General features: G+C 49.3%; 3 protein-coding genes across 14 annotated transcripts in view; all 3 read right to left on the bottom strand.

Moving 5' to 3' along the window:
- Nucleotides 1-292: 292 nt before the first annotated feature.
- MRM1 (mitochondrial rRNA methyltransferase 1) lies at nt 293-7,097 on the bottom strand. The gene is given in 6 exon segments (XM_084862213.1): nt 293-3,056; nt 3,059-3,108; nt 3,312-3,431; nt 3,544-3,676; nt 6,032-6,125; nt 6,338-7,097. Coding segments are annotated over 6 exon segments (1,068 nt in total). The 5' UTR covers nt 6,889-7,097; the 3' UTR covers nt 293-2,936.
- Nucleotides 7,098-7,877: 780 nt separating this feature from the next.
- On the bottom strand, nt 7,878-16,518 carry DHRS11 (dehydrogenase/reductase 11). 2 transcript variants are annotated; one of them, XM_084864222.1, is made up of 7 exons: nt 16,200-16,475; nt 13,427-13,636; nt 10,399-10,493; nt 9,632-9,761; nt 8,905-8,997; nt 8,641-8,706; nt 7,878-8,514 (listed from the first exon to the last, which is right to left on the bottom strand). In XM_084864222.1, exons 1-7 carry the CDS (start codon nt 16,329-16,331, stop codon nt 8,473-8,475), a joined length of 768 nt encoding a protein of 255 aa, XP_084720348.1. In that variant the 5' UTR covers nt 16,332-16,475; the 3' UTR covers nt 7,878-8,472. The 2 variants fall into 2 exon arrangements, with proteins under 2 accessions (XP_084720348.1, XP_084720349.1); XM_084864223.1 differs by lacking the exon at nt 8,905-8,997 and having other exon boundaries at nt 16,200-16,518.
- Nucleotides 16,519-18,685: 2,167 nt separating this feature from the next.
- Nucleotides 18,686-24,598, bottom strand: part of GGNBP2 (gametogenetin binding protein 2) — a 29,488-nt gene continuing 23,575 nt past the window's right edge. For all 11 annotated transcript variants that reach the window (XM_084864199.1, XM_084864204.1, XM_084864202.1 and 8 more), the window contains 5 exons: nt 22,187-22,334; nt 21,710-21,835; nt 21,479-21,627; nt 20,384-20,632; nt 18,686-19,319 (listed from right to left, as the gene is read on the bottom strand). In XM_084864199.1, coding sequence (XP_084720325.1) covers nt 19,116-19,319; nt 20,384-20,632; nt 21,479-21,627; nt 21,710-21,835; nt 22,187-22,334 — 876 coding nt within the window. In that variant the 3' untranslated portion in view covers nt 18,686-19,115. The remainder of the gene's footprint in view (nt 19,320-20,383; nt 20,633-21,478; nt 21,628-21,709; nt 21,836-22,186; nt 22,335-24,598) is intronic.

Here is a 24,598-nt window from a genome sequence, read left to right as displayed (position 1 = left end):
TCTTCCTTCGTTCTGTGCCGCCCTCTGGTGGTCAGCACACATGATAACGAGCGGTCCAACTCCCGATCGACCTCCCGAGGGGTCAATTTGCATATTAACCTTTTATTATATAGGATAGAGAATTGGCTCATGTAATCATGGGAGCTGGCACCCCAAGTTCTGCAGGGTGAGTCTCACACTGGAGGCCAATGATGTCATTCCCATCTGAAGGCCAGCAGGCTCAAGACTCCAGAAGAGCCCATGTTTTCAGTTCCAAAAAAAACAAAAACAAAAACAGGAAGAGCTCTCTTACTCATGGGAGGGTCAGGCTTTTTGTTCTATTTAGGCCTTCAATTGATTGGATCAGGTACATCCACATTAGGAAAAGCAATCTGCTTTACTCAGTCTACCACTTTAAATGTTAGTCTCACCCAAAACCACCCTCACGGACACACCCAGAACGTTTGACAAATGGCCCAGGCAAGTTGACATATAAGGTGAACCATCACAACAGGTTTGTTGTGTGCCAGTCCTGGGTGCATAGTTCTTTAGTTTACAGAGCACTTTTTTTTGTTGTTAATCCTCACCCTAAGATATTTTTCCCGTTGCTTTTCAGAGAGAGTGGAAGGGAGGGGAGGGAGAGAAAGAGAAACACTGGTGTGAGAGAGACATGTTTACTGGTTGCCTCCTGCACGTGCCCTAACCAGGGGTGGGGAGCAAACCCACACCCAGGTACGTGTCCTGAAACCCTTGAGCGAGCAGGCCAACAGTCTAATCATTGATCAACACTGGCCAAAAACATGTTTTACTGACACGCTCTCATCTTATTTTACATCTCTGCTGGGGAGGGGACAGCTGGAGCAGGTGTTGATGGTGCCATTCCCGTTTTACAGGGGTGGAGACTGGGAAGCCATCTAGGTAGGAAGTCATGGAGCCAGAATCTTCTAAAGAACCTCAGGGACAGATGAAAGGTTGCCTGGTGTGTGCTTCCAGACATGCTCTCCAAAGCATGGTGTGATTTGGCAGAGGTTTCCTGGATATGAGCGGGTGGCTGGAGGAACAGTGATTCTCAAACCTGGCTGCACGCTAGCAGGGGAGCTGTAAGAAATGCGTGTACCTGGCTTGCTCCTCAGAGATTCTGATTTCATCAGTCTGGTGCCTCTGGGCATCCGGAATATTAAAAGTTATTCCCCTTCCCTGATCCCATGACTCTACAGTGCAGCCAAGGTGCAAAGCCGCAGGAGGCTCTTGGCAGGAGCACAGCAGGGAGGAAGGAAACAGGTGGTATGCCCAAGGTTGACGTGTGCCAGCAGAGGTCAGAGCCTGTGTGCCAGATGGGGACAGACCGTTCAAGGGAGGAGGGAGAGTGCCAATAAAGTGGTGATCTGTGGGGTTTAGGAAGGGGTTTCTTCCTTTCTTGAGAGGATCAGCTTTGACCATAAAACAATCTTAGGCCCCTTTTAAACAAATTCAAATGTCTTTCCAAATTGGCATTACCATAAAATTCCAAGGTAAATGCAGTCCACAGAGAAAGGGCAGTACTATTCACTGAGCACCTACTATACGTGAGGCACCGAGTTCCTGGTGTCCTCTGAATCCTCCTAGCAATCCAGAGAGGGGAGGGGACTGAGGCCCAGGCAAATAAAGAGCGTGCCCAAGGTGAACAGCAATCAGGGTTTGAATTCGGGGTTGCTGTCCTCTAGACCCACACTCCAGAGCAGTGGTTCTCAACTAGGGGTGGCTCCCACACCCCACCCTCCAGGGAAATATGGCGATGTCTAGAGAGATTTTTGGTCGCCACAACTGGAGGAAGGGGGCTGCTACTGGCATGTAGGTAGAAGCCAGTGGTGCTGCTAAACATCCTACAATGCACAGGACAGTCCCCACAGCAGAGAATCATCCAGCCCAGAATGTTAAGAGCACTGAGACTGACAAACGCTGCTCCAGGTTCTCAGCCTGGGCTGCACAGAACACCTGCGGTGGGAGGAGGGGGAGGTTTTGCAAATCCTGATGCCCAGCTGCACCGACCAACTACATCGGACTGTAGGCATCTCCCAGTGTCAGCTGATTCTTAAAGCTTGCCAGGTGGTTCCAATGTGCAGCCCAGACAATTCTAAACTACTTACACCTGTGGCCTCTGTTCCATCTGTGGGACTCTGAGGGACAAGTACCGATCGGTCCCAATATAACCACCAGCAACCCTATCCTTGCCACCTCCCAGAATCAGAGGCCAGGCTTCATTGGTTCCCTCCGTGTACGTGGACTACCTGCGGACTCACCAGGCAGGGGGACTTGAGGGCCGGTGGGGTGGGAAGTGTTTGCTAACCTTTCCCTTGCCCCTTGGGGGCCTCGGCCAGGAATCCCCACAGATGACTGCAAGAACTTCCCGAAAGGACTGTGGACTGAAGAGCAAGGCTGCCACCTAATGGACGAATCCAACAGAATGGCCCACCAGTTGAGGTTTTATTTGAGCCTCACGAGGGCCCTAAGAGGGAGGGGCCCACAAGGGCCCTGAGGCATATAAAGACGAAGTCCCAGCTCAAGGCCCCACAGGGTGTGAGCCTGGATTCCAACCTGTCTAGTCCACAAAGAGCCCCTGGCTCCCTCTCCCTTCTCACGCTGGTTCGAAGGAATAGAATCCCTGGACTGTGCTGCCCAACTCCCTTCTGACGTTTACACTTCCCTGTGATGTCCAGGCAGGACCTGGGAGGAAACAGACCCTCTCAACTAGCACATCCTAGAAATTAACAGGCTACCATCTCCAACTGCAACTGCAACCTCAACTCAGGAAACTGAACTTCTGGTCTCCACTGAAAACCTCCCTGCTTCCCGAGACGGTGATTACTAAACAGAGCCTGGTGCACACCAGGTAACAGATTCCAGCACATTTCGCCATGTGGATGTGTGGGCCACCTGTCCCCTGCCCTCCAGCACATACACATCTTCAACAGTTCAGGTCAGCCCCCGTCTTGCCTCTCTCTTTCTGATCCTGAGGACAGTCCTGGGTGCTGAGGCAATCTGGGCCCTTCGGCCGTGGCTGAGGGTTCTCGGGGGTCTTGGAGATGTTGCCCTCTCTTCCCTCTTCAGGAAAACCCTTCCTCTGGCTGCAAATGGAGTGAAGAAGAATTCCTGCAAAGACAGACAGAATGACATGGGGAAGACAACTGAGAAGAGGAAGGGCCATACGCCAGGCCCTCCCTCATTTCATTCTCAAAAGGATGTGTTTTCTGCGTTTGGCACAGAAAGCAATGGGGACACAGAATGATCGAGGAACTCGTTTAGGATGAAACAGCTCCACGTGTGTGATCAGAGGAAGAGAAGTTAAGACTCACCTGCAGCCACGGAGACATTCAAGGACTCCAGGCCAGGAGGCAGCTGCCGGCCAGGCAGGATGGTGAGGAGGAGCTGGCAGGAGGCTTGCACCTCTGGGGACAGGCCAGAGCCCTCATTCCCTGCAGAGCACGGGAGGGGTGGAAGGGCAGAGGATTAGGGATGCCACAGCTGGACAGGCAGGCACTCAGGAAATGAATGGCCGAGCACAGAAAAGCAGGAACATCTACCTACCCAGCACTAGGAGAGTAGGCTGGTCCCAGAGGAACTCCAAGCAACTAGTGATGGGGATCTCAGAGGGTCCGGGGATCTCAGGCCCGGGGCAGCCCACTGTGCCAGCCACGAGCCAGCCCTGCCGGGCTTTGGCCTGCAAGGGGAAAGAAATCATATTCTAGCTCACCAAACCTTCATCAGAGCCCTGGCCGAGGAACAGCCCCAACCTTGCCTATATACAGGTGGGGCAAAAATAGGTTTACAGTTGCAAGTACTTTCGTTTATTCTTGTATTAACATTATTTCCCATGCAAACAATTATAAGCCTACTTTTGCCCCACCCTGTGTGCATTACCTCGCTGAGCCATGCAGTTCAGTCAATAGTTATTAAGCACCCAGAATGGGCAGACTCTGTTCTAGGCACTGGAGATAGGGCGGCAAACGGCGGCCAAAATCCCAGCTTCATGGAAGGGAGGGCCTCACTGAAATGACTTCTGAGTGAAGCTCTGAAGGAGACGAGGAAGCACGGTGTAGACGTCAGGGGGAAGAATATTCTGGGCAGTGATCAGTAAATGTGAAGGCTGAGAGGCGGCTGCCTACCTGGTTTGTGTGGCCAGTGGGAAGGGAGCCACTGAGACAGAAGAGGGAACAAAGGGCTACATAAGGTAGAACCTCAAAGGCCACTGGAAGGATTTTGGCTTTATTATGAGAAATGCAAAGGGTCTGAAAAACTCTGAACAGAAAAGTAGCATGGTCTGACTTACGTTGCAACAGGATCTTTCTGCCTGTTGGGTTGACAGCCAATAGCAGAACCAAGACCAGGTAAGGGGTTTCACAATAATACAGGCAAGAGCCAGGCTGGCGGGGCTCAGTGGTTGAGCGTTGGCTTATGAACCAGGAGGTCAGGGTTCGATCCAGTCAGGGCACACGCCCGGGCTGTGTGCTCCATCCCCTGTGTGGGGCCTACAGGAGGCAGCTGATCAATGATTCTTTCTTATCACTGATGTTTCTCTCTCTCTCCTCTTCCCTTCCTCTCTAAAATCAAGAATAAAAGTAGACTTAAAAAATAATAATACAGCCGAAACCGGTTTGGCTCAGTGGTAGAGTGGACTGAAGGGTCCCAGGTTCGATTCCGGTCAAGGGCATGTGCGTTGGTTGCGGGCACATCCTTGGTAGGGGGTGTGCAAGAGGCAGCTGGTCGATGTTTCTCTCTCATCAACATTTCTAGCTCTCTATCCCTCTCCCTTCCTCTCTGTAAGAAAATTAATAAAATATATTTTTAAAAAAATATATAGGCAAGAGACGATGATGGTTTGGACCAGAGTGGTAGCAATGGAGAGAGCAAGAAGAGGTGAGAAAGTGCCAATAACTTTATGGTAAAACCAAAAGGATGCACTGACAAATAGGAATGGGTGTGAGAGCAGAAAAAAATCAAGCATAGTGCTAGGGTTTCTGTCCTAACCAACTGAGAGGATGGTGCTTCCATCGATTGAGCTGGGTCTGCAGAAGGAACAGGGGCTTGGCTATGGAACTGTTCAATTTGAAATGCCGATTACACAGCAAAAGAAAGCTGTTTTGTTTTATAACCCCTTTGAGATGCTTTTATTTATTCATATTGGAATTATTCTGGGGTGAGGACATTGAGCAGCTTTCTAAAATCCCATCAACTATTATTTACCTTGCTTTTCTGAAACCAATATTGCTAGTTGTTTGAAAACAGAGCTATTGAGTAGGTAACTAGATATGTGAATCTGGGGTTTAGGAGCAAGATCCAGGTTAGGCTATACATTTGGGGCGCATTTAAATATAGATGTTACTTAAAGCCCTGACAGTGAATGAGGAAAAAAAAAAAAAAAAAGACTACATATAGGGGAATGAGATCCAAGAAGTACTGAGACATGGGAGAGACTTGGAGATGGTCAGAGAAATTGCAAGGCAATACTGCCCCCTTGTGTCCAGCAGGAAAACAGCAGACGGGTTCTTTGACAGGTTTGCTTCCCAAATTTGGGGGGAGGGGGGTGTGTCTGGTAGTGACGGTTGTTTTGTGTGTATGAAAGGGAAGAGGAGAAAGGCATAGACTAGTCTTTACTCAAAGAGCCTTTCAAGAGGGCTAGAAGGAGTCGGGGGGGGGGGCGGGGAGGACATATGTAATGCCTTCAACAATAAAATTAATTTATTTTTTAAATTCCTATGGAGGAACTCGGGACACATTTACTGAAGACTCCTTAGCAGGTACTGTGGTAGACCTGCAGCAGGGCAAAAAGGGAAGCCTGGGGAAGTGCAGTAAAGGGAATGAGACTAGGACGTCTCCAACTGCAGAATCTGTTCTACTCATGGTTTTTAAAAACAAAACAAAAAAACAAAACCTGGGATCCTTCTCTCTTCCCAAAGGGCTTTAGAGAAGCATAGGGAATGATGCCAGCATGCTCTCTTCTCCCCCTTCCTCCATGAGAGGCTGAGCTTGGCTCATTTCTGCTCCTTCCCGCCACCCCAGCCCCCTAGGCCCTTACCTGCAAAAAACCGCCCAGGTCATCGGTGAAGAATATGTCCATCACCTCCATGGCCCCCGCGCTGGCCTTGCTGACTACCGGAGTGAGCGGGCAGCTGCAAAGTTACCCCATGCCCCGTGTAAGGCTGTGCAATCTCAAGGCCGGGGCTCTCCCCCGACCCCCTCCCCTCCCTCAGCCCCCAGGGGTTAAAGATGAAAATTCTGGCGCTAGGGAGGCCTGACTAGGGGATCATCAAAGGGGCAAGGTGCTGAGGGACTCAGCTGCCCCCTGAAGTTGGGACTCCTGGGAAATAACGAATGTCCGTGCCTGTTTCTGCGGCTGGTGACGACCTTATCCACTCCGAGGAAGTGAGCGGAGCGCAGCACGGCCCCGAGGTTCCGGGGGTCGTGGAGCCTCTCGAGGACGAGCCACAGCTGCTGGGGGCCATCGCCTGGCCTCGCCTCCCCGGCCTCAGTCCAGGGCCGGGGCCGCAGCGGGCTCACCTCCATGCAGACGCCCTGGTGGACCTGGTGGCGGCACAGGGCGTCCAGCTTCTGCCGCCGGGGCCGCAGCACCGGGATGTCCCGCGCCTCGGCCGCCCGCAGCAGCTCGGCGCGCTCTCCCTGCACCCCCGCCCGGCCGGCCTGGAGCAGCAGCCGGGCCACGCGGCGGCGGGCGGCCCGCAGCGCCAGGAGGCACGGGGCCAGGCCGAACAGGAGCTCCAGGGAGCGCGGGGCCGGCGCCAGGTCGTCCAGGAGCAGGCGGCTCAGCTCCTCCCCGCCAGGCCGCTCCCCGCGCGCCGCCGAGTGTGAGGACCGGCGCCCGGGTCCACCGGGGAAACGCCGGGTCGCGGCCCTGAGGGCCCCCAGCAGCGCCATGGTCGTTGCCCTCAGCTACGTCCTCAAGAGCTGTCACTGCGGACGGAGCCCGCTGCACCCATCCCGCCGCCTCAGACAGAAACGAATAGTCCGGCCTCCCAGCGGCGGGAAGACTCCCTAAAGGCAGGTGGCCGGACCCGCGACCGCCGCCTCCGACCCCGCGCGGGGGCCCCGCTTCCGAGTCCGCGCACGAGCCGGCTTCCTGCGCGACGCCGCACTGCGCATGCGCACCACTAGGCCGTCCCCACAGCGCCGCCTGCGGGGCGGGCTGAGCAACGACCTCCGCCGCCAGGCAGCCGGCTGCCGGCGGCCGGCGGGAGGCAGTGGTCAGCGCTGAGCTGACCCTGATCCCGGCTTGAGGTCCCAGGAAGCTGGAGGCTTGCCTTCACCCAGGAACCAGCAAAGGACACGTTACGGAGATGTGTTCAACTAGGTCAGTCGTGGTGCTTCCCTTCCCATTAGATACTGGTGATTTTGCTCAGCAGCTTCTCCTGCATCCAGCCCCTCCCTGCACTTCTACTGCCTTTTCAAACCCTCAGCACCGGTTAGCAGGACTGAGCAGTAACTTCCTACCGTGTGGCATGTGGCGGTGATTCTCTAAAAGCCACCGCTCGGTGCCTGTCCGGCACCAGCTGACAAGCCAACTGATGCCCTTGGCCCGAAGGTAATGGCCAACTCCTTGCTCAGCACTCGGAGCTCCAAGGATTCAGGCTTTTCAGCCCCATCTCACTCCTGCCCTAAGTTCTGTGCTGTTTCCACAGCATTGCATGCTCTTTCTGGCCTCTGAGCCTTGCACATCTTGTCTTCTTTTCTGGCTGGCAAATTCAACCAATTTTCAAGACCCAACGCAAAAGCACACCTGCTACCTAAGGTAGTCTACACTCCAGAAGTGAGGCTCTAAGTTCACCTACTTTCCACTCACCTGGGAGAAATTCTGAGAAACAACCACCCCTAACCACAAAGAAAAGAGAAGAACCGAAAGACGACCACAAAGCCAAGGTCAGTTGTTGAAATTTTTCTTTTTTAATTATCACACTGAAATCCACTGGGAGGAAGGCCCTGGTATTTTGCTGCCAGTCAGAGTCGAGTGATGACCCCCACTGGACTGGAGAACTACGTGGGGAAGGGGAGGGGAGAGAAGGGCTGGTGAGGGCATTGGGGCAGGAAGAGGAGGAAGCTGGAGCCCTTCATAACCACTCGGATAAAAGGTGAGGAGGTCCCCCTGCCACCTTATCCCTGAGCAACAGAGGGTGGAGTGTAAGAAGACAGGGGGAAGCCAAGGTCCTGCCCCAAGTCAAAGGGAAGAGACCAAGGACAGCAAACAAAGGCCAAGGAGCCCAAGAAGGGGACCAAGAGTGAGTTAACAGGTAAAAGAATCAGGGACACCACCTCCTCTCCCCACCCCACTTTTCACATTTGTGGTGGAGACAATTTGTTAGATAAAAAAAGACCTCAAACATTGTCAAACCCCTGGGAGGGGTAGAGAGAGGAGGCAGAGTCCAGGAGTCCAGAGATTAACACCTACAACCCCAAGGCCAGCACCAAGCCGTGCGGATTCAGAGAGGAGGAGCTCCCCACAGGAAACTAGGTCATCTGCTCCGTGGGCCTCATCTGGATGTCTCCGATCTGCAGAAGGCACAGAGGCTTGAGGCAGTCAGGACACTCTGCCCACCCCCTTTAAGGCCTCTCTGCTTTCCTCCTCTGGGGATCGTTGGGCTTCTCCATGGGGTGGACAGCCAATGCCAGACTTACCTGGACATGTGGGGGGGTGCTGAGGACATAGATGACAGCCTGGGCCACATCTTCAGGTTTCAGACACTGAGCACCAGGGGAAAAGGGGATTAAGATGAGGACGGAATGGATCCAAGTTCCCTTCCACCACTGAAGTCCTCTCCACCATCCACATCCCACCCCAACCCTCTAGGAGGGGTAACAGCCTGGCTAGAAGGACAGGTTCCCTCCCCTCTGCCTTCACTTAGCATGAGTGGCCTTACCAAGCCCAGAGGGAGGCCCCACCTTTATGTGTCCATAGGTGGCAGCTGCCTTCTCAGGGTCCTTGTCATGAAGTTTGAAGGCGAACTGTGTCTCCACCAATCCTGGAGAGATGCACTGGGCCGACAGAGAGGCCTGCTCAGGAGCTGAGCTCTGCCCAACCCCAACCCCATTCAGAGGCCAGGCTTTGAGTAGGTTGGAGAGAAAGGACGGGCGCCACAGGGATGGCTGTCCCATGTCCAGCACCTGCCTCCTGGCTCCAAGGCTGCCACTGGTGATTATCACAGTATCTACCACTTACAGAGCCCTTACTAAAAGCCAGGTAAATGTTTGACAAAATGTTCTCTCTTTAAAAACCTCATAACCTGATAGATTATCATCTCTGTTGTATAAATGCGAAGACTGAGGCTTGGAGAGGTTAAGTTGCCCAAGGTTGTTCAAGGGAAGAGCCCGGAGTCCTGATTTCCTGCCACTGTGCACCTGGTTTCCCACAATCCCTTGCTTTCCCTCAGCCTCACCCCGCCATGTTGCAGTCAGGCCAATCCCCTCCTACCTCGAAGTCAGTGAACCGGGACACTCAGGTACTGAGCGGGGCCATGCGAGCAGCCCCAGAGCCCAGGAGCTCCGTGCCCAATATGCTCGCAAGGGTTCTAGCGCAGCACACCCTGGACGTGGGCTCCCTGGGCAGCATGTGTGGGTGGAGAAGGCCTGTGCCTATCCCATCCCCACCAGGGCCAGGCCACACCCTCACCGTGGCTCGGATGTGGGTCTGGGCCTCCAGAAGCTCTTGCCTCAGTCCCTCTGTCAGTGCAGTGACGGCATACTTGGTAGCACTATAGAAATGGGTCACAGACTGGGGTGCCACTCGGTGGCCAGACATGCTGGGTAGAGGGAGGGAAGGGGAAAGAAGACAGTGATGCTCCCGAGACCAGCAGTGCCCCCTGCTGTACCAGCCAACCCCCCCCACCTCGATGCTGCAGGGAAGCCTTCTAAAGGGACCTCTGGAGGCCATCCTTGCGGCCCACTAATCTAGCTGTTATTCAAGCAGCTCCTGAAAACCCTATTCTAGACGTCTTCCCCACACGGACATCGGTCATACAGGCTGTCAAAAATCTCTTCATTTCATCTGCGCATTCACTGATGCGGTTCTATTGGGAGATCTCTGAGGGCAGAGGCCATGGCTCCCCGCTCAGAGTGGGGGCTCCCAATGATACTGTGTAGTCTTTCTTTGTACCACAAGGTGGGGTTCATTCCGGGGCCTGAGGAATGGAGAACCTCAGGGCCAGGAGAGCCCCTAGGCTTCCACTGCAAAGACAAGGGCTGAGCCACCCATTCCAGCCAACGAGGGGCTGGCACTGTTCTTCCCCTCCCCACAACCATGCCACTGGGTGTTAACGGAGTATTAAATCCCTACTTTACCAAAGAAACAGTTCCAAAGAGATCAAATGAGCTGCAGCAGAGCACCCAGCTTGGAGGGTGAGAGGTGATCTGCGCGCTGGCCCTCGGCCGCTGTCTCACCTGTTGATGTTAATGATGTGCCCGTCGTCCACATTCCGCTCCTTCATGGACTGGTAGGCTTCCCGCGTGCAGATGCTGAGGGCCAGCACGTTCACCTGCAGGCCGGGGAGGGCAATGGGATGTCTCTAGCTCGGGCCCATCTGAGCAGGTGATGGAGCCACAGAACCCTGGGAAGCATTCCAAACAGTGCCTAGGTCCTACCAGAGACCAACAACAGGCCCAGGGCACTGTGCCTTAGAGGTACCCCCCACCCCTCCGCCAAAGCTGACAGCCCCAGCTGACAGCAGAGGCAGCTTCTCTCCCTGGGTGACCCCCAAGTTCCTGCGAACAGGAATAGAAACCCCCCAAACCCCACACACAACCCAGAACCCTCTGCATCTTGGCTGTTTCCTCTCCAAACAGTAGAATCTCTGCCTCAGGGAACCATTTTCTTTTCTTCTCCAAATACCCTCTTCTCTGGGACAGTGCCCCTGATCCTGCTCTCTCCTAAACAGCCTCAAATCCTTCCTGAAGTGGCTTTAAAAATCTCTCTCCTCAAACACCCCTTCGCCTCTCCCCACCTTACCCAGCCATTCTCTGCTTCTTTCCTGTCCCCTCCCTTGAGACTCCTAGTAGAAAAGGTCTGCTCCTCCTTCCTCTAACCTCTGTTCCATCCACAGAACTAGGCAGAGACTCTTGAGAGGGTGGGGTAACTTGTCATGGAAGGCAGGGGGCCTCCCAAGGGGCTTCCCGCCTTCCTTGGCCCCTTTCTGCCCTCTCCTACTCGCTCTGGCAGAGGTGACACCAAATCCCCACCCTTCAAGGAGCAGAGGCCTGAAGAAGTGTCTCTGCTCTAAAGCTCCTGCCCAGCCCCCCCCCCCCCCCTAGCTTTACCCAGGAGGACAAGCAGAGATAAAGCTTTCAGCAGGGCCTCACGTCTCGCCTCTCCAGAAGAGACGGGGCCAGCCGGGAAATTAGATGTTTGTCCTTATCAGGCGTCAGAGCCAGGCGTCAGGATAGAACAGCGTTTTTTCAACCGCTGTTGCCTGATGTGCCGTAGGTGCAGACAAGACAAGAATTTTATAATTTTTCACTATTTTGTTTACTTGATATTTCATAATAAAGTAATTATAAAATACTTTCTTTGTGTTTATTTGATTCCTATTCAAGAGAATTACTTTATATATAGTTAATATAGGCACAGAGTTAAATTTTTTAACATTTTCTAATGGTGGTGTGCCTCGTGATTTTTTTCATGAAACAAGTGTGCCTTTGCCCAAAAAAGGTTGAAAAACACTGGGATAGAACACCCTGAGCGTGAACCTGCCTCAGCAACCACAGCAGAAGGACCCAGGGGCTCTCAGCCCCGTTTCCGGTCCTCTTAGCAGCACGGGCTTGTGAGGCAGAGGACCCAGCTCCTGAGGACAGAGGGAGTAGGAGAAACAGATCCCTGGATGTCAGGGAAGTGTATTCCTAGGTCAGTGGTCGGCAAACTCATTAGTTAACAGAGCGGCAAGCCGCAGTTTGCTGACCACTGTCTTAGGTCCAGGGGTTAGGGAAGGGAGTGGAGAAGATGCCTCATAGGATGATCCTAACAGAATTACATAATGCTCAAGGTGGAAGGGGCCTTAGGGATTTAACGTAAGTCCCTCACTTTATAGATGGCAAGTTGAGATACAAGCTGAGAGACCCACCTGTGAAGGTGAGGGCCACAACTCAGATTTCCCAGAAGGCTCTCTGTGAGGGCAAGGAGAGTGCTTCACTTTCACTGTTCATTGTTTCAATAGTCATTGTTCATTTCCTGGCCCAAACACCTGTTAGGTGCTAAAGCTACTGTGAGCAGACAGGAAAAGAATTGTGGGGGGCCCAGTGTGGCTCAGTGGTTGAACATCGACCCATGAACCAAAAGGTCACAGTTTGATTCGTGGTCAGGGCACATGCCCAGGTTGTGTGCTCGATCCCCAGTGGGAAGCATGCAGGAAGCAGCCAGCAATGGTTCTCTCTCCTTCTCCCTTCCTCTCTCAGAAATCAATAAAAAATAAAATAAAATAAATATATATATATATATATATATATATATATATATATATATTAAAAAGAATTGTGAGGGGAAAGACACATTGCATTTACACACTGCTTTCAACTTCTCAGAATAATTTCATACCCAATATTGCCCCATAATACAGTCCAGAAGTTGAAAACCCGTGGCCGTGTTTGGACCATACTTAGTTTTAAAAGCATTTTAAATTTATTTCCAACACGTATTAGAAGGTTTCATTCATTAGAAAAGTATCTATTGATTGTTTCCAAGCTGAGGCTGTAAGAGAATAAAACACACAGAAATCCTTGCCCTCATGGAAGTGGGGTTTCGGAAGGGATGGAGTGTCACAGGAAAACCCAGGCTCCCCTCTCCTCTCAAAGAAATCCTAAGGTTTGGCCACACTGGGCCACACTGCCCTACAGCAGGGACACTGGACTTTAGAGTGGTTGCCCCTGTACATGGCCATGTGCTTTGTCACTTACTGCCCACCCCACCTGACCTGCCTCACTCTCTTATTACCTTCCTGGCCACAGGGGACATTAGAATTAGTGACCCCAGACACTGATGGTATAAGTGTGTTCATCCCAATTAAATGCGGCAAGAAAGGGTAAGTGCCTGCCTGAAGCAACATAGTTGCTGGCAGGGCTGGTTAAGAACATTGTCTCCTGTCTCTCCGATCCTTTCCTTCCCATTAGACCATGTTCCCAAGCACCCATAGTGCTGACATATGGGGACATTCAGTCAACAGCAGCTCTCTCCCCTACCGAGCTTTCTTCCAATGGAGGGAATCAGCCTGGACTTTAAGAACTCTGCCCAGGGCCTCGAAGGAAAAAAGACATGGCCATTCACCCACTCACTATCCCTCTGGCAGGGAAAGAAGAAAGGGTGCCCAGGAAGGAACCCAAAGCTCCTTCTTGCTGTTGTCCCACCCCGAGCAGTGCTCCGGCTCCCCAACTCTGGGCTCCCCACCGTCCTCCCAGCCCCCCACTCCCGGTCTGCAGCCCTCACATTGAACATGTCCTTCCAGCCGCTGGTGCTGCCTGAGAGCAGGGTGTCGGGCCGGGCCAGGCCAGCATTGTTGATGCAGATGTCCACACCGCGGTGCTGAGAGCGGATAGCCGAGAACATAGACAGGATGTCCTCTTCGTTTGACAGGTCACATCTGTAGGGGATCAAAGTCCCGGGGTAGCCTGCACTCCTACATTCGGCAGCCAGCTCCTATGAAACCCAACAGGGATCTAACTGGGGTGAGCTGCTCACTCCCACGCCTCCCCTGCCAGAGACCGCCCTCTGCTGTCACCGCCTACAGAGCTCTCTCCTTCGGCGGCCACCTTTTGGCCACACGGATATTGGGACTAAGCTTGTCTTCTTTGGTCTGAGTCCAGGGGGTGAGAGTGCACCCTGAGTGAGGGAGGGGAAGGCTGAGATTACCAATGGAGTAACCTCACGGATAAACTGGAGACTTCAATTCTAAGAAAGGGGCCAGGGGCTGGGGCTGGAGTGATTTCTCTTTTCTTCCTCTCCCTCCATAGAACCTTCTCTGCTCCTACGTAAGATGCACCTCTCCCCCACCCCATACTCCCACCGGTTCCAAGAGCCACTGAGCTGGTGGTGCCAGCGCTTCGCTCCCTTCTGTCCCATCACCTCATCCAGAAGGGCTTGTATCTGAACTATCCCCCCCCCTCTCTCCACAAATCTCAGCCAGTGGCTCAGAGTTCTCACACCTATTTTTTCAATCGAGCCCATTTGCCCATCTCCCTTCGCCCTGCATACAGGAAGGGTCAGGAAGTTAGGACAAAGTCTTTCTCTGTCCCACGGTGCCTCGTTTTCTCTGGAAACTCTGAGGCAAGTCAGGTGACCTGCCCGCCCCCGCCCCGCCCCACCCCTCCCCGTGCACTGCCAGGGCCCTCCACACTCTGAAGAGCCCGGAGGAAGGGAAAGACCTGAGAAAGCAGAGCCACCAAGATCCCTGGGAGGAAAGCTGACATTCAGAAACCGGGAGAAACAAGCCATGTGGCCTTGGAGGCCAGCGACGGGGCACCTGAGACTCGTGAAGGTGACCGTGCACAGAACACGGGGGGGGGGGGGGGGGGGGGGGGGGGGGGGGGGGGGAAGGCCAGGGGGACGGGTGCCCTAGAGGAAAGCGGGCTTAGCCAACTGCCCCGGCCTGCAGCCTTCCCCCCCCCCCACCCCAAACCAAGCTGGGGATAAATGGCTGGATCAAGTGACCTAGGAAATTCTTTTCTGCTTTAACTTTCCAAGTGTAAAAGGCATAGTTGTCTGGGACTCAGAAGTCCTTCACCCAGTTTTACCTACTCACAACCACCTCAGGAAACAAGGTTTCTCTCTGTTTTACTATCAGCCAAGCCATCAATAAAAGCACACTGAGGGCAAGCTAACCTAGAATTTTCCCCACCTGGCAGGCAACTTTTCGCTTCCTCCTCCCGACTCAGAAGCCCTCACAGGAAAGCCAGAATAGAGGGACTGAGAATATATTTCTCCCTGTCCCTGCCCTCTCATTGCCCCACCAGTCCTCAGGGGGCTGAGTGATCCGCTTGGAGATTCCCTTGGGGCTCAGGGACTCCCTTTCCCGGTTAGTTTGGGGCAGGGCAGTAGGAAGAGAAGGCAGGAGTGGCTTCAGACGTAGGGAATCCACTGGTCTTATCCCTGGCCTAACCCTCTAGGTTCCGAGGCTCCTAAGCTCCAGGAGAACGGGAGGGGCAGAGTGGGGCAGTGTTGTAACCAGGTGACCTTGGGACTATCTAGGAGGCTATAAAATATACCTTTGGGCGGCAGCAGGGGAGGGGACAGCCCTCCTTCCTGTACACCTTCTCCCCTGCCCCCACCCTTACCTTTCCCGGCCCTGGGACACTGAGCAAAGGTGGAGATAATGCCCTGCAGCTAAGCACTAGCGTGACACACACACACACACACACACACACACACACACCCGAGAGTGATCTTGCTGGGCAAATCCAGTGAACATGATGGAAATGCCTCCCCTTCTTCCCCCATGCTCCAACATGGCCAACTTCGTTTCATTTGTCTCTGAGCTCCTGCTGCTGCTCACCACTCGGCTCCCAACCCCACTTTCAGAGGAAGCCAGAGTTCCATCTCCAGTGCTTTGTCCCCCTCGGGGCTCCCATGTTCAATGCCTAGTCAAACTGGACAAGGGTCTGTCACTCCTTTAAGCCCATTGGGAAGGACGTTAGCCCTCAGATTTGGGGTTGGGGGAGGGAGGAGGCTAGACTGTTTGTTTTTGTTTGTTTGTTTGTTTGTTTGTTTTCAGAAAAACCACTCCCACTTCAATCCCAACCTCAGACCTGGGTTAAAAAAAAAATAAAAATCATAACCTCTAGCTTCTGCTCATCTGGCTGACCAGCCTCTTTCCTGGGCTTTGTGGGCTAAGTCTGGGGACCAGAGAAAGCAATCCGGAAAGCTTTTTCTTTCCTTCTCCCTGGCTGCCTCGCTAAGCCAGGCATCTCCGGTTGCCCTTCCCTCAGCCTACCCGCGCAGGCAGAGGGAAGGGGAAGGAAGAGAGGAGAGAGGGAGGAAGAGGCCAGAGACAGACTTGGTACAATGGGGTGGGGGGGATTGTTCCTTAAAAGAGGGCATTCCAGAGGCCTGCCCTCCTAGGCACCAGCCTGCCCCTAAACCCGGGGGTGGCGGGCCAGAGAGGACGGCGTCACAGCCCGCCCCCGGCCGCTCCCCCGCCCCCACCGGGACCCGAACCCGGCGAAAACGACCCTCCCGGGCCCCCCGCCCCCCAGCCAGGCCTCACCTCTATGTTGCCCACGGTGCGGGCGCAACCCACCACCTTCACTCCCTGCTGGACGAGGGCCCGGGCCACGGCCGCGCCGATGCCCCCCGAGGCGCCCGTCACCAGGGCGAGGCGGTCGCGCCACCGCTCCATGCTGCCCCGGGCCACCGCACAGCGCCGGCTGGGCGACGGGGCGGCGGAGCTCTGCGCCAGGTCGCAGGGGCTCGACCGTTCCCCTACCGGCACGGCCGCCGCCGCCGCCCGGCCCCCGTCCGGGCCGCGCCTGGGACCGCCTCCGCCCCGGCTGGCGGGCGGCCGGGACTCCGCCCTCCTCCCCTCCACCGCCGGCCACACCCGCCAGAGGGCGCAGCAGCCCGGACGTCCCGCCCCCCGCGCCGCCGCGCCCCGCCCCTTCCGGTCCCGCCTCGCCCCCCGCGAGGGAACCGGCCTTCCTGTGGGTGAGGGCCTGCGCCGGAGGGGCTTGGGGCCACGGGGTCCGGCTTCCCAGGTGAGCTCTTCCCCTTGGGGCAGGGAAACCGATGTGTGGCAGTTTGCCCCAGGCCGGAGGATGCCCTTCCTTTTCCTGACCCAAGGCCAGGAAGAGAAATTAAGGTCACTTAAGGTGACTCCAACGCCCTACTAAACCAGCCGGTGGCTGATGGGAAGAATTCAGCCCAGGAAGACTGGGTAGTCTCAGTCATCAATACTAGGCAACCTTGGGAGGGACTGTCAATCTTACTAACCAAGAAGTGATGGTTAAAAATGGAAACACCTCCAAGTAGTATTGGGGGATTCTACCCCAATGGACTGCTTCCAACGGCCCTAGACCTAGACCTTCTCACTCTCATTGCTGCAAATATATAAAAGATGAAATCAATAGCTAACATTTATTGGACATTTACGGTGTGACATGCCCTTTTAAGCATTTTAAATATATTAATATGCAGAATAGCCCTAAGAGTACTTACTAATAACTTCATTTTTTAGATAACTAAACTTAGTTAAGACAGGAAGGGGTAAAACATGGTTTGAACCACAGAGGATGTGCTCCTAAAATGCCCTCACTCCGTTCTCCCTTTTGTCTCTTCCTAGGTTGTTGGTTTTGCTACTTAGGATATATTTCATCAAAGCACTGATAGCTGCCTCACTTCTGCATTTTAATATAAATATATAATTTTTTTAAAATTGATATCCGAGAGGAAGGAAAACATCAATGCTGAATCATTGACTGGCTGCCTTCTTCACACCCCCCACTGAGGATCAAGCCCACAACGCAGGCATGTGTCCTTGATTGGACTTGAACCAGGACCCTTCACTCCACAGGCTATCCACTGAGCCAAATCAGCTAGGGCCACTTCTGCATCCTTAATATAGCTATCCTTCCAAAGAAAAGATCTATCCATATGACTACTGGAATCCCTCTAATGCAAGCAATGGAATAAGCAGTGATTGTGGCTAGCTTACTCATTCAACAAGCACTCATATATCTGGCCAGAAGGTTAAAGATTAACACAAAACCAGCTCTTGCTTTTAGGGATCTCAAGAGGAAACTTGACTGCAACAGGTGGTAAAGGACTGGGACCAAAGCCAAGGGCTGTGGGAGGCCCTTGGTCAATCTTTATGGATTCCAAGATAAAAGCAACAGGGTCAGAGAGGAACCATTACTTATTTTACCTCTGCCCCAATCCCTTATACAACACTAAGAATTGAAAAGACAGCTCAAGAGGTGGATCAAAGAAATGCCACCAACTACAAAAATTAAATCTCATTAGGCTTCTGATGTTGCCCACTGAAATCTGATTAGAAATCTGATTAATCAGTAGAAAGCCCATAAAATTCACTCCATCCCACTGCACAGAAGTATTGACAGTCGCAACACCTGTCTGCTGCCCACCAAGTATTATCAACATGCAGACAACAAAGCTCTAGGCATATGTGTTTACTGAACTATTGACTCAACTTTTTAAATGGCAGCCAAATGCTACTCCTAGGGGAATCTCTCCTTCAGTATTCAGACAGCTTGTGAAAGCAGTAAACTAAAATGCCACAGTAACTTCATTGTTGAAAACCATGTAAGAACATGCACTTACAAAGACCACAATGTGGATAGCTCTCAGTACAGCCTTCTGACCCAGTTCTACCCACTGAATAATTACTTAATCGGGCAATCCATGCTTGAAATTCTGCCAAATTTTGTTTTCATTCTTCTAATTCAATATGAACCTCTGAATTTAAGGTGCTTTGTGTTTATAAGGGGACTTTCAATAATGGCTATTAAGTCTTATGAAAAAGATGCTGGCCAGTGTTAAAAGGTAAATATATAAAAACTAAAGACTGGAAACTGCTTTTCTCAGCTATCAATTCTAAAGTAAGAATTTTCTCTTCAACAATCTGTCTCTGTCATTTGCTCTTCATCCTCTCTAACATCAACACTGGCCAAGTACCAAGTCCAAAAGTGGCAAGTATTACAATAGTGCCACACATTAAGCAGAAACATGTACACCAAATTTTACTGTGCGTATTAATAAATATTCTTTATTTAAATTTTGCACATTGCGCTTTAACAGTACATCCAAACATTTCGCAAGTGGATGTCTACTTTGTAAAACCATATATTCAGCTCATTGTCATTTCTGTACAGAAGTATAAGTACAACATTACTTTTGCCACTAAGTTGCTTTAGTAAGTCTCACAGGAAGAGAAACATTTAAGGAAAGAGATGGCTTAAATCATATGGCAGGCCTGTGCAGCCACTAAAGACACAAGCCTAAAGAAAGAACAAACTAATGAGGTTACCTCCACCATCTCCCAAAACAAGAATCACATTGATTTAAGATAAAATTTTGCTGTAAGTCACTAAATTAAGAGGTTTTTTGAAAGAGAAGGCGCAGTAGTCATCTTGAGTGTTTCATTGAAAGACAGAGCTATTTTATTTATTTAATTTGCTCCAGCCGTTGTCAACCAGCCACTACAAATGGGCCTCTTGTGATCATTTAAGCGGCAGTATTTATTAAATTTCTCCTTCAGATGCTGTCGGTATTGTTCTCTATTGCTGTAGAAAGACTGGTTATTAGCCATAAATGACTGTATTTCATCTTGTGAGATAAAGATTTCCTCATCTGAAGTACATTCAGACTCATCCTGCAAATTAAAGGAATAATTAAGACTATGATTTAAATTAAAGAATGCAAAGTGTTATACTGATGGAGGACAACTAAACATTAAAGCAGTCTAGCTTTTCAGTTTCAATTCAGTAAAATAAACTCTTTAATTGAATGTTTACAGAATAAGCATAATGTTGTTCTGTCTGAGAAAGTACTAAATGAGAACAAAATTCAACTCAATTTGATTGTTTGAAACTCTGCATCTATCATTTTTCCTGGAAGCCTATAATGAGCCTAGCTAATACTAACATATCTTCTTTCTGCCTTAAAAAAATGACTAATTAGAGATGGTTACTAGTTACCAAATTTTAAATAACCAGACTTATCTCCAGTTGATCTTAAGCTGAAACTTTTCTCTCTACAATTTAAGTAAAAGTAAAACCTTTATTAACTTGTAAGTTACATAGCAACACCATTTAACTTTATGACCTTATAAAAAAGAAATAACTAGTATTCTATAAAGGATTTGATTCCATTAAGATCCCAACTACTATAGAAAAGACACCACCCTCTCCTCCTTCCCCCTCCTCTAAGCCCCACACAAGCTATACACTAGATCAGTTGGAATCAGGTATGTATACTTCATCTCAATTTTCAAGAACTAGAATCAATTATAAAAGGTTTTCCATGTTCAGTTATGCTTTTATCATACATGACACCAAAAGGAAATAACCTAAAAACCTGGGTTGTAGTTCAGACTGTGCTCTGGAAGAGTGGCTACTATATAAAATTGCCACTCAGAAAGACAATTTGCTTACATAACCTTCCTCTTGAAGGAGGCAGATTCCTAGACATAATGCTAACTCTACCCTCACCTCCCAACTAGTTTCTTCTACCTTTGAGAGAAAGGAGAATAGGAAAATGTACTTCTGAGTAGCTGTATAACCACGAGTGAAAGAACAGAAATGAGGTCACCAAAAAAAATAATGAATTGATGCTCTTAATTTCCCCCACTTCCAACTTTAAACCCTTAAAAATTCTGTCCATTCCCACATCTAGCCATGGGCAATCATCCACAATAAGACATCATGGTTTACTTACAAGGAGTTCAACTAAGCTCTTGGCACCTTTTCCAGAATCAGGACCAAATGAAATTTCTGTAGGTTCTGCAAACTGTGGTACATTTTTTCTATGCTCAAACCAAGGCAGTGGCTGTCCACCCTTCTCAGAGCTACAGCAGCTTTCAGGATGTGCATCTTTGGTCTTGTCACGGTGGAACACTGTGTGCACGGTATTTCCTGAGGTCTCTCGATTTCCCGGATCTGTAATACAACTTCCAAGCTTTTGGATCTGAAACCATAGCAAAGGATTTCCCAGGTAAGAAGGCAGTGATTAATAGCAATTCTTCTTTAAAGAAAAAAATAAAAATAAAAAAGCCCGATAGTGTATTAAATTTTTAAAAAGAATACTGAATAAAAGCAGCAGCTGAAATTTGTTAAACACTGCATACCAGGCACTATGCTAACCCATCGATATAATCTCATTTTATCTTCACACTTAGAGGCCCAAAGCACAGAATTTGTGCCAGGGCCTCGCCCCTCGCAGCCCTGGCTTCGTCCGGAAGGTCATCCAGGCAGTCGTTTGGCTGTCCAGTCTAATTAGCATATTATGATTTTATTAGAGAAGAAGATAACTTAATCTGAGAGGGACCTTTTCCTCCATTTTACAGATGGTAAAGTATGATCAAGCAAACTTTCAAAGTAATATGAAAAGAATGAATTGGATTTATAACTCTCATGGGTTGTTGAACCACATCAGATACACATCCAAATCACAAGATAAGCAACCAATGGAACTGCATAAAATACTCATTCTTAAAGCAATAATAGCCAAAACCGGTTTGGCTCAGTGGATAGACCGTCAGCCTGAGGACTGAAAGGTCCCGGGTTCGATTCCAGTTAAGGGCATGTACCTTAGTTATGAGCACATCCCCAGTAGGAGGTGTGCAGGAGGCAGCTGATTGATGTTTCTCTTTCATCGATGTTTCTAGCTCTCAATCTCTCTCTCTGTAAAAAAAATTTTAAGAAAAAGCAATAATAAATCCTAGCAGCTAAACCGCACACTTGCCACTCCAAGGAAAAGAGGTTGTCTCCCATCAACTGCAAAGGCTTCAGAATTGCAAGTTATGACACTTACATGTTCATCACATTTCAACATCTTGCTTTTCTTTTTCTTCTTTTTATTTTTTCCTTTGGTGTTATTCTCTTCGGAATTTGCCCAACATTCAACACAACTATCACCATCATCCTCTTTGTCTTCACAGTGATGAACACAAGCGTCATCACCTGCAGAAATCAATAATCTCTTATTTATGTGCTTAAATCAGCCACGTAGCAGAAATAATTGGGAAGCTTAATCTGAACCTACCGTGTTCATCATGATTACAAATGCCTTCAGTGCAAGCAACATCTGAACCCTCCCGGGAACCTGTTTCACTCCCTTCCATGCTAGATGAATATCCACAATCACTACCATTACAGTGTGGAGATAAGCCTGAGAATTAATTAGGTGACAGTTATAATTAACATACCAATAAATATGTTAAGACAAAATGTGAACTATCTAAAGACCATAGAAAATTTTCAAAATTAATGGTTTATTAAAAGTAGCAAGTAAATTAAATAATTAAAACATGAATAGGAATTTACAATTTTTTGTTTTTATCAAATACTAACAAATCAAACACCATAAAGAAAAAAGAAATATTAAGTGTCTGACCAAAGGATACTCTTGGTAGTATAAAGCAATTCTTGAATTCTAGCTTACAGCATTTTTAAAAGCTTACATTTAAAAGGAAAAAATAAACTTAAGAGCTAATTTTAAAAAGAAACTGTATTTACTTACCTTTCTTTATTTTAGGGGACCCCAAAAGATTGCCACTGCTAGGACAGGTACATGATGTATTTTCGTTGGTAACAATTACTTCTACACAACTATTACCATCTTCAGTGCTGCCACAGGCTTTACAGCTGTTTTCTATGAAGTCTGTTTCCTTTAAGGATCAGCATTAAGAGATAGTTTTAAAAAGCTTCATCTCCATAATGGCTACACTCACATTAACTAATAAGTTATGAGGTTAACAATAAAAAAAACTACTTTCACAAAAAAATATTAATTCACTTCAAGACATTGACCCAACTAAAAGCAAGTGGAGCCCTAACTGGTTTGGCTCAGTGGACAGAGCGTTGGCCTGCGGACTCAAGGGTCCCAGGTTAGATTGCGGTCAGGAGCATATACTTTGGTTGCGGGAACATCCCCTGTGGGGGTGGGGTGGAGGCAGCCAATCGATGTTTCTCATCGATGTTTCTAACAGCCATGATGGTCTGGGACCCAGATATAGGTCTGTGCCCCAGATGGAGGTCTGGTCACTAGGGGGCGCTATGGGTCCATATGGGAGGTTTGGGTCAAGGGCAGGACCCTAAGATGATGAAATGGTGGTCTGGACTAGCCTGGGTATTTAAGACTCCAATAAAGGAATAAGCAATGGGCTCTTGTCTGGGTCTCCGGAATGGCCTTCTGGTCCTCGCCATAAAGGTCTGGGGCCCAGCCGAAACTGGTTTTGACTCAGTGGATATAGTGTTGGCCTGCAGACTGAAAGGTCCCAGGTTCCATTCCAGTCAAGGGCATGTATCTTGGTTATGGGCACATCCCCAGTAGGAGGTGTGCAGGAGGCAGCTGATCGATGTTTGTCTCTCTCCCTCTCCCTTCCTCCCTGTAAAAAAAAAATCAATAAAATATATTTTTTTAAAAGATAAAAGCAAGTTGAGTTAATGGTTCCTTAGGTCAAAACTATTTTCATCATAATACTAAGATGTAATCTGCTCTTTCACTGTTTTGACACTTACACTGATGATACAAACACAACAGTGGGGAAAAAAAACACAACTTCAGCAACACAAATCAAGGCAGTCGAAACTAAAGTTTACTACTAGTCACTATATTCTTCACTTGTCAAGCACTCTCAGGAGACAGATATTTAACTTCTAAATGTCTCTGAAGCAATAAAAATATTAATTTTATTAAATATAAACCCATCAGTAAATGTCTTTTTAAGAGCCTGTGTGACAAATGGGAAGTACGCTTGAAGCACTTTTGTGTACACCAAAATACAATTACTATCTCAAGGAAAGTACTTGTGCAACTGTTTCAATTACAAGCTAAATTAGTTATTTTTCCTGAATCATCAATTTACTTGAAAAAGAATGAAGACAAACTAAGGTTATTCAAACCTTGGATATTAAAAGACATTTTCTTGAAAATGAATGAAGTTAGCCGAAACTGGTTTGGCTCAGTGGATAGAGTGTCGGCCTACAGACTGAAAGGTCCCCAGTTTGATTCCGGTCAAGGGCATGTACCTTGGTTGTGGGCACATCCCCAGTAGGGGGTGTGCAAGAGGCAGCTGATCAATGTTTCTCTTTCATGGATGTTTCTAACTCTATCCCTCTCCCTTCCTCTCTGTAAAAAATCAATAATATATATATTTTTAAAAATGAATGAAGTTAAAAAAACAAACAAAAATGAAGTCAGCCCATCACTTCAAAGTATTTGTTGTCAATGATAAAATTCACCAAACTTTCAAACTCAACCAGAATTCTGAAACATGCATATGCAAGCACACTGAGCTTAAAGCTTCCCAATACTTAAAAAACCTTTCTGATGAGATTAGTAGTGGTTTTAATGTGATTGATTATCTGGTATTATATAATGAAATATCAATATACTGGGAAGATACTCAGTATCTTTCTTTTTAAAAAATATATATTTTTATTGATTTCAAAGAAAGATAGAGAGAAATATCAATGATGAGAATCATTGATCAGCTGCCTCCTGAATGCCCCCTATTGGGATGGAGGCATGTGCAGTGTGGGAACGGAACCATTACCTCCTGATGCATAAGTTGAAGCTTAACCACTGAGCCACACTAACTGGGCTGAACCCATATCTTCCTTTTTTCTTTTTTAATATATTTTATTGATTTTTTACAGAGAGGAAGAGAAAGGAGGATAGAGAGTTAGGAACATCCATGAAAGAGAAACATCGATCAGCTGTCTCTTGCACGACCCCCTACTGGGATGTGCCCGCAACCAAGGTACATGCCCTTGACTGGAATCGAACCTGGGACCTTTCAGTCCGTAGGTCGATGCTCTATCCATTGAGCCAAACTGGTTTCGGCAAAACCCATATCTTTCAAATAACCTTGCATTCTGTTGCAAATCATGCATGAGTAATTTTTTTTTTTTTTTTTTTACAGAGAGG

The sequence above is a fragment of the Pipistrellus hanaki genome, assembly GCF_964339955.1.
Source record: "Pipistrellus hanaki genome assembly, chromosome: 16".
Taxonomy (NCBI): Eukaryota; Metazoa; Chordata; class Mammalia; order Chiroptera; family Vespertilionidae; genus Pipistrellus; species Pipistrellus hanaki.
The sequence above is the reverse complement of the archived record's forward strand: the minus strand, read 5'-3'. Positions and strand labels throughout refer to the sequence as shown.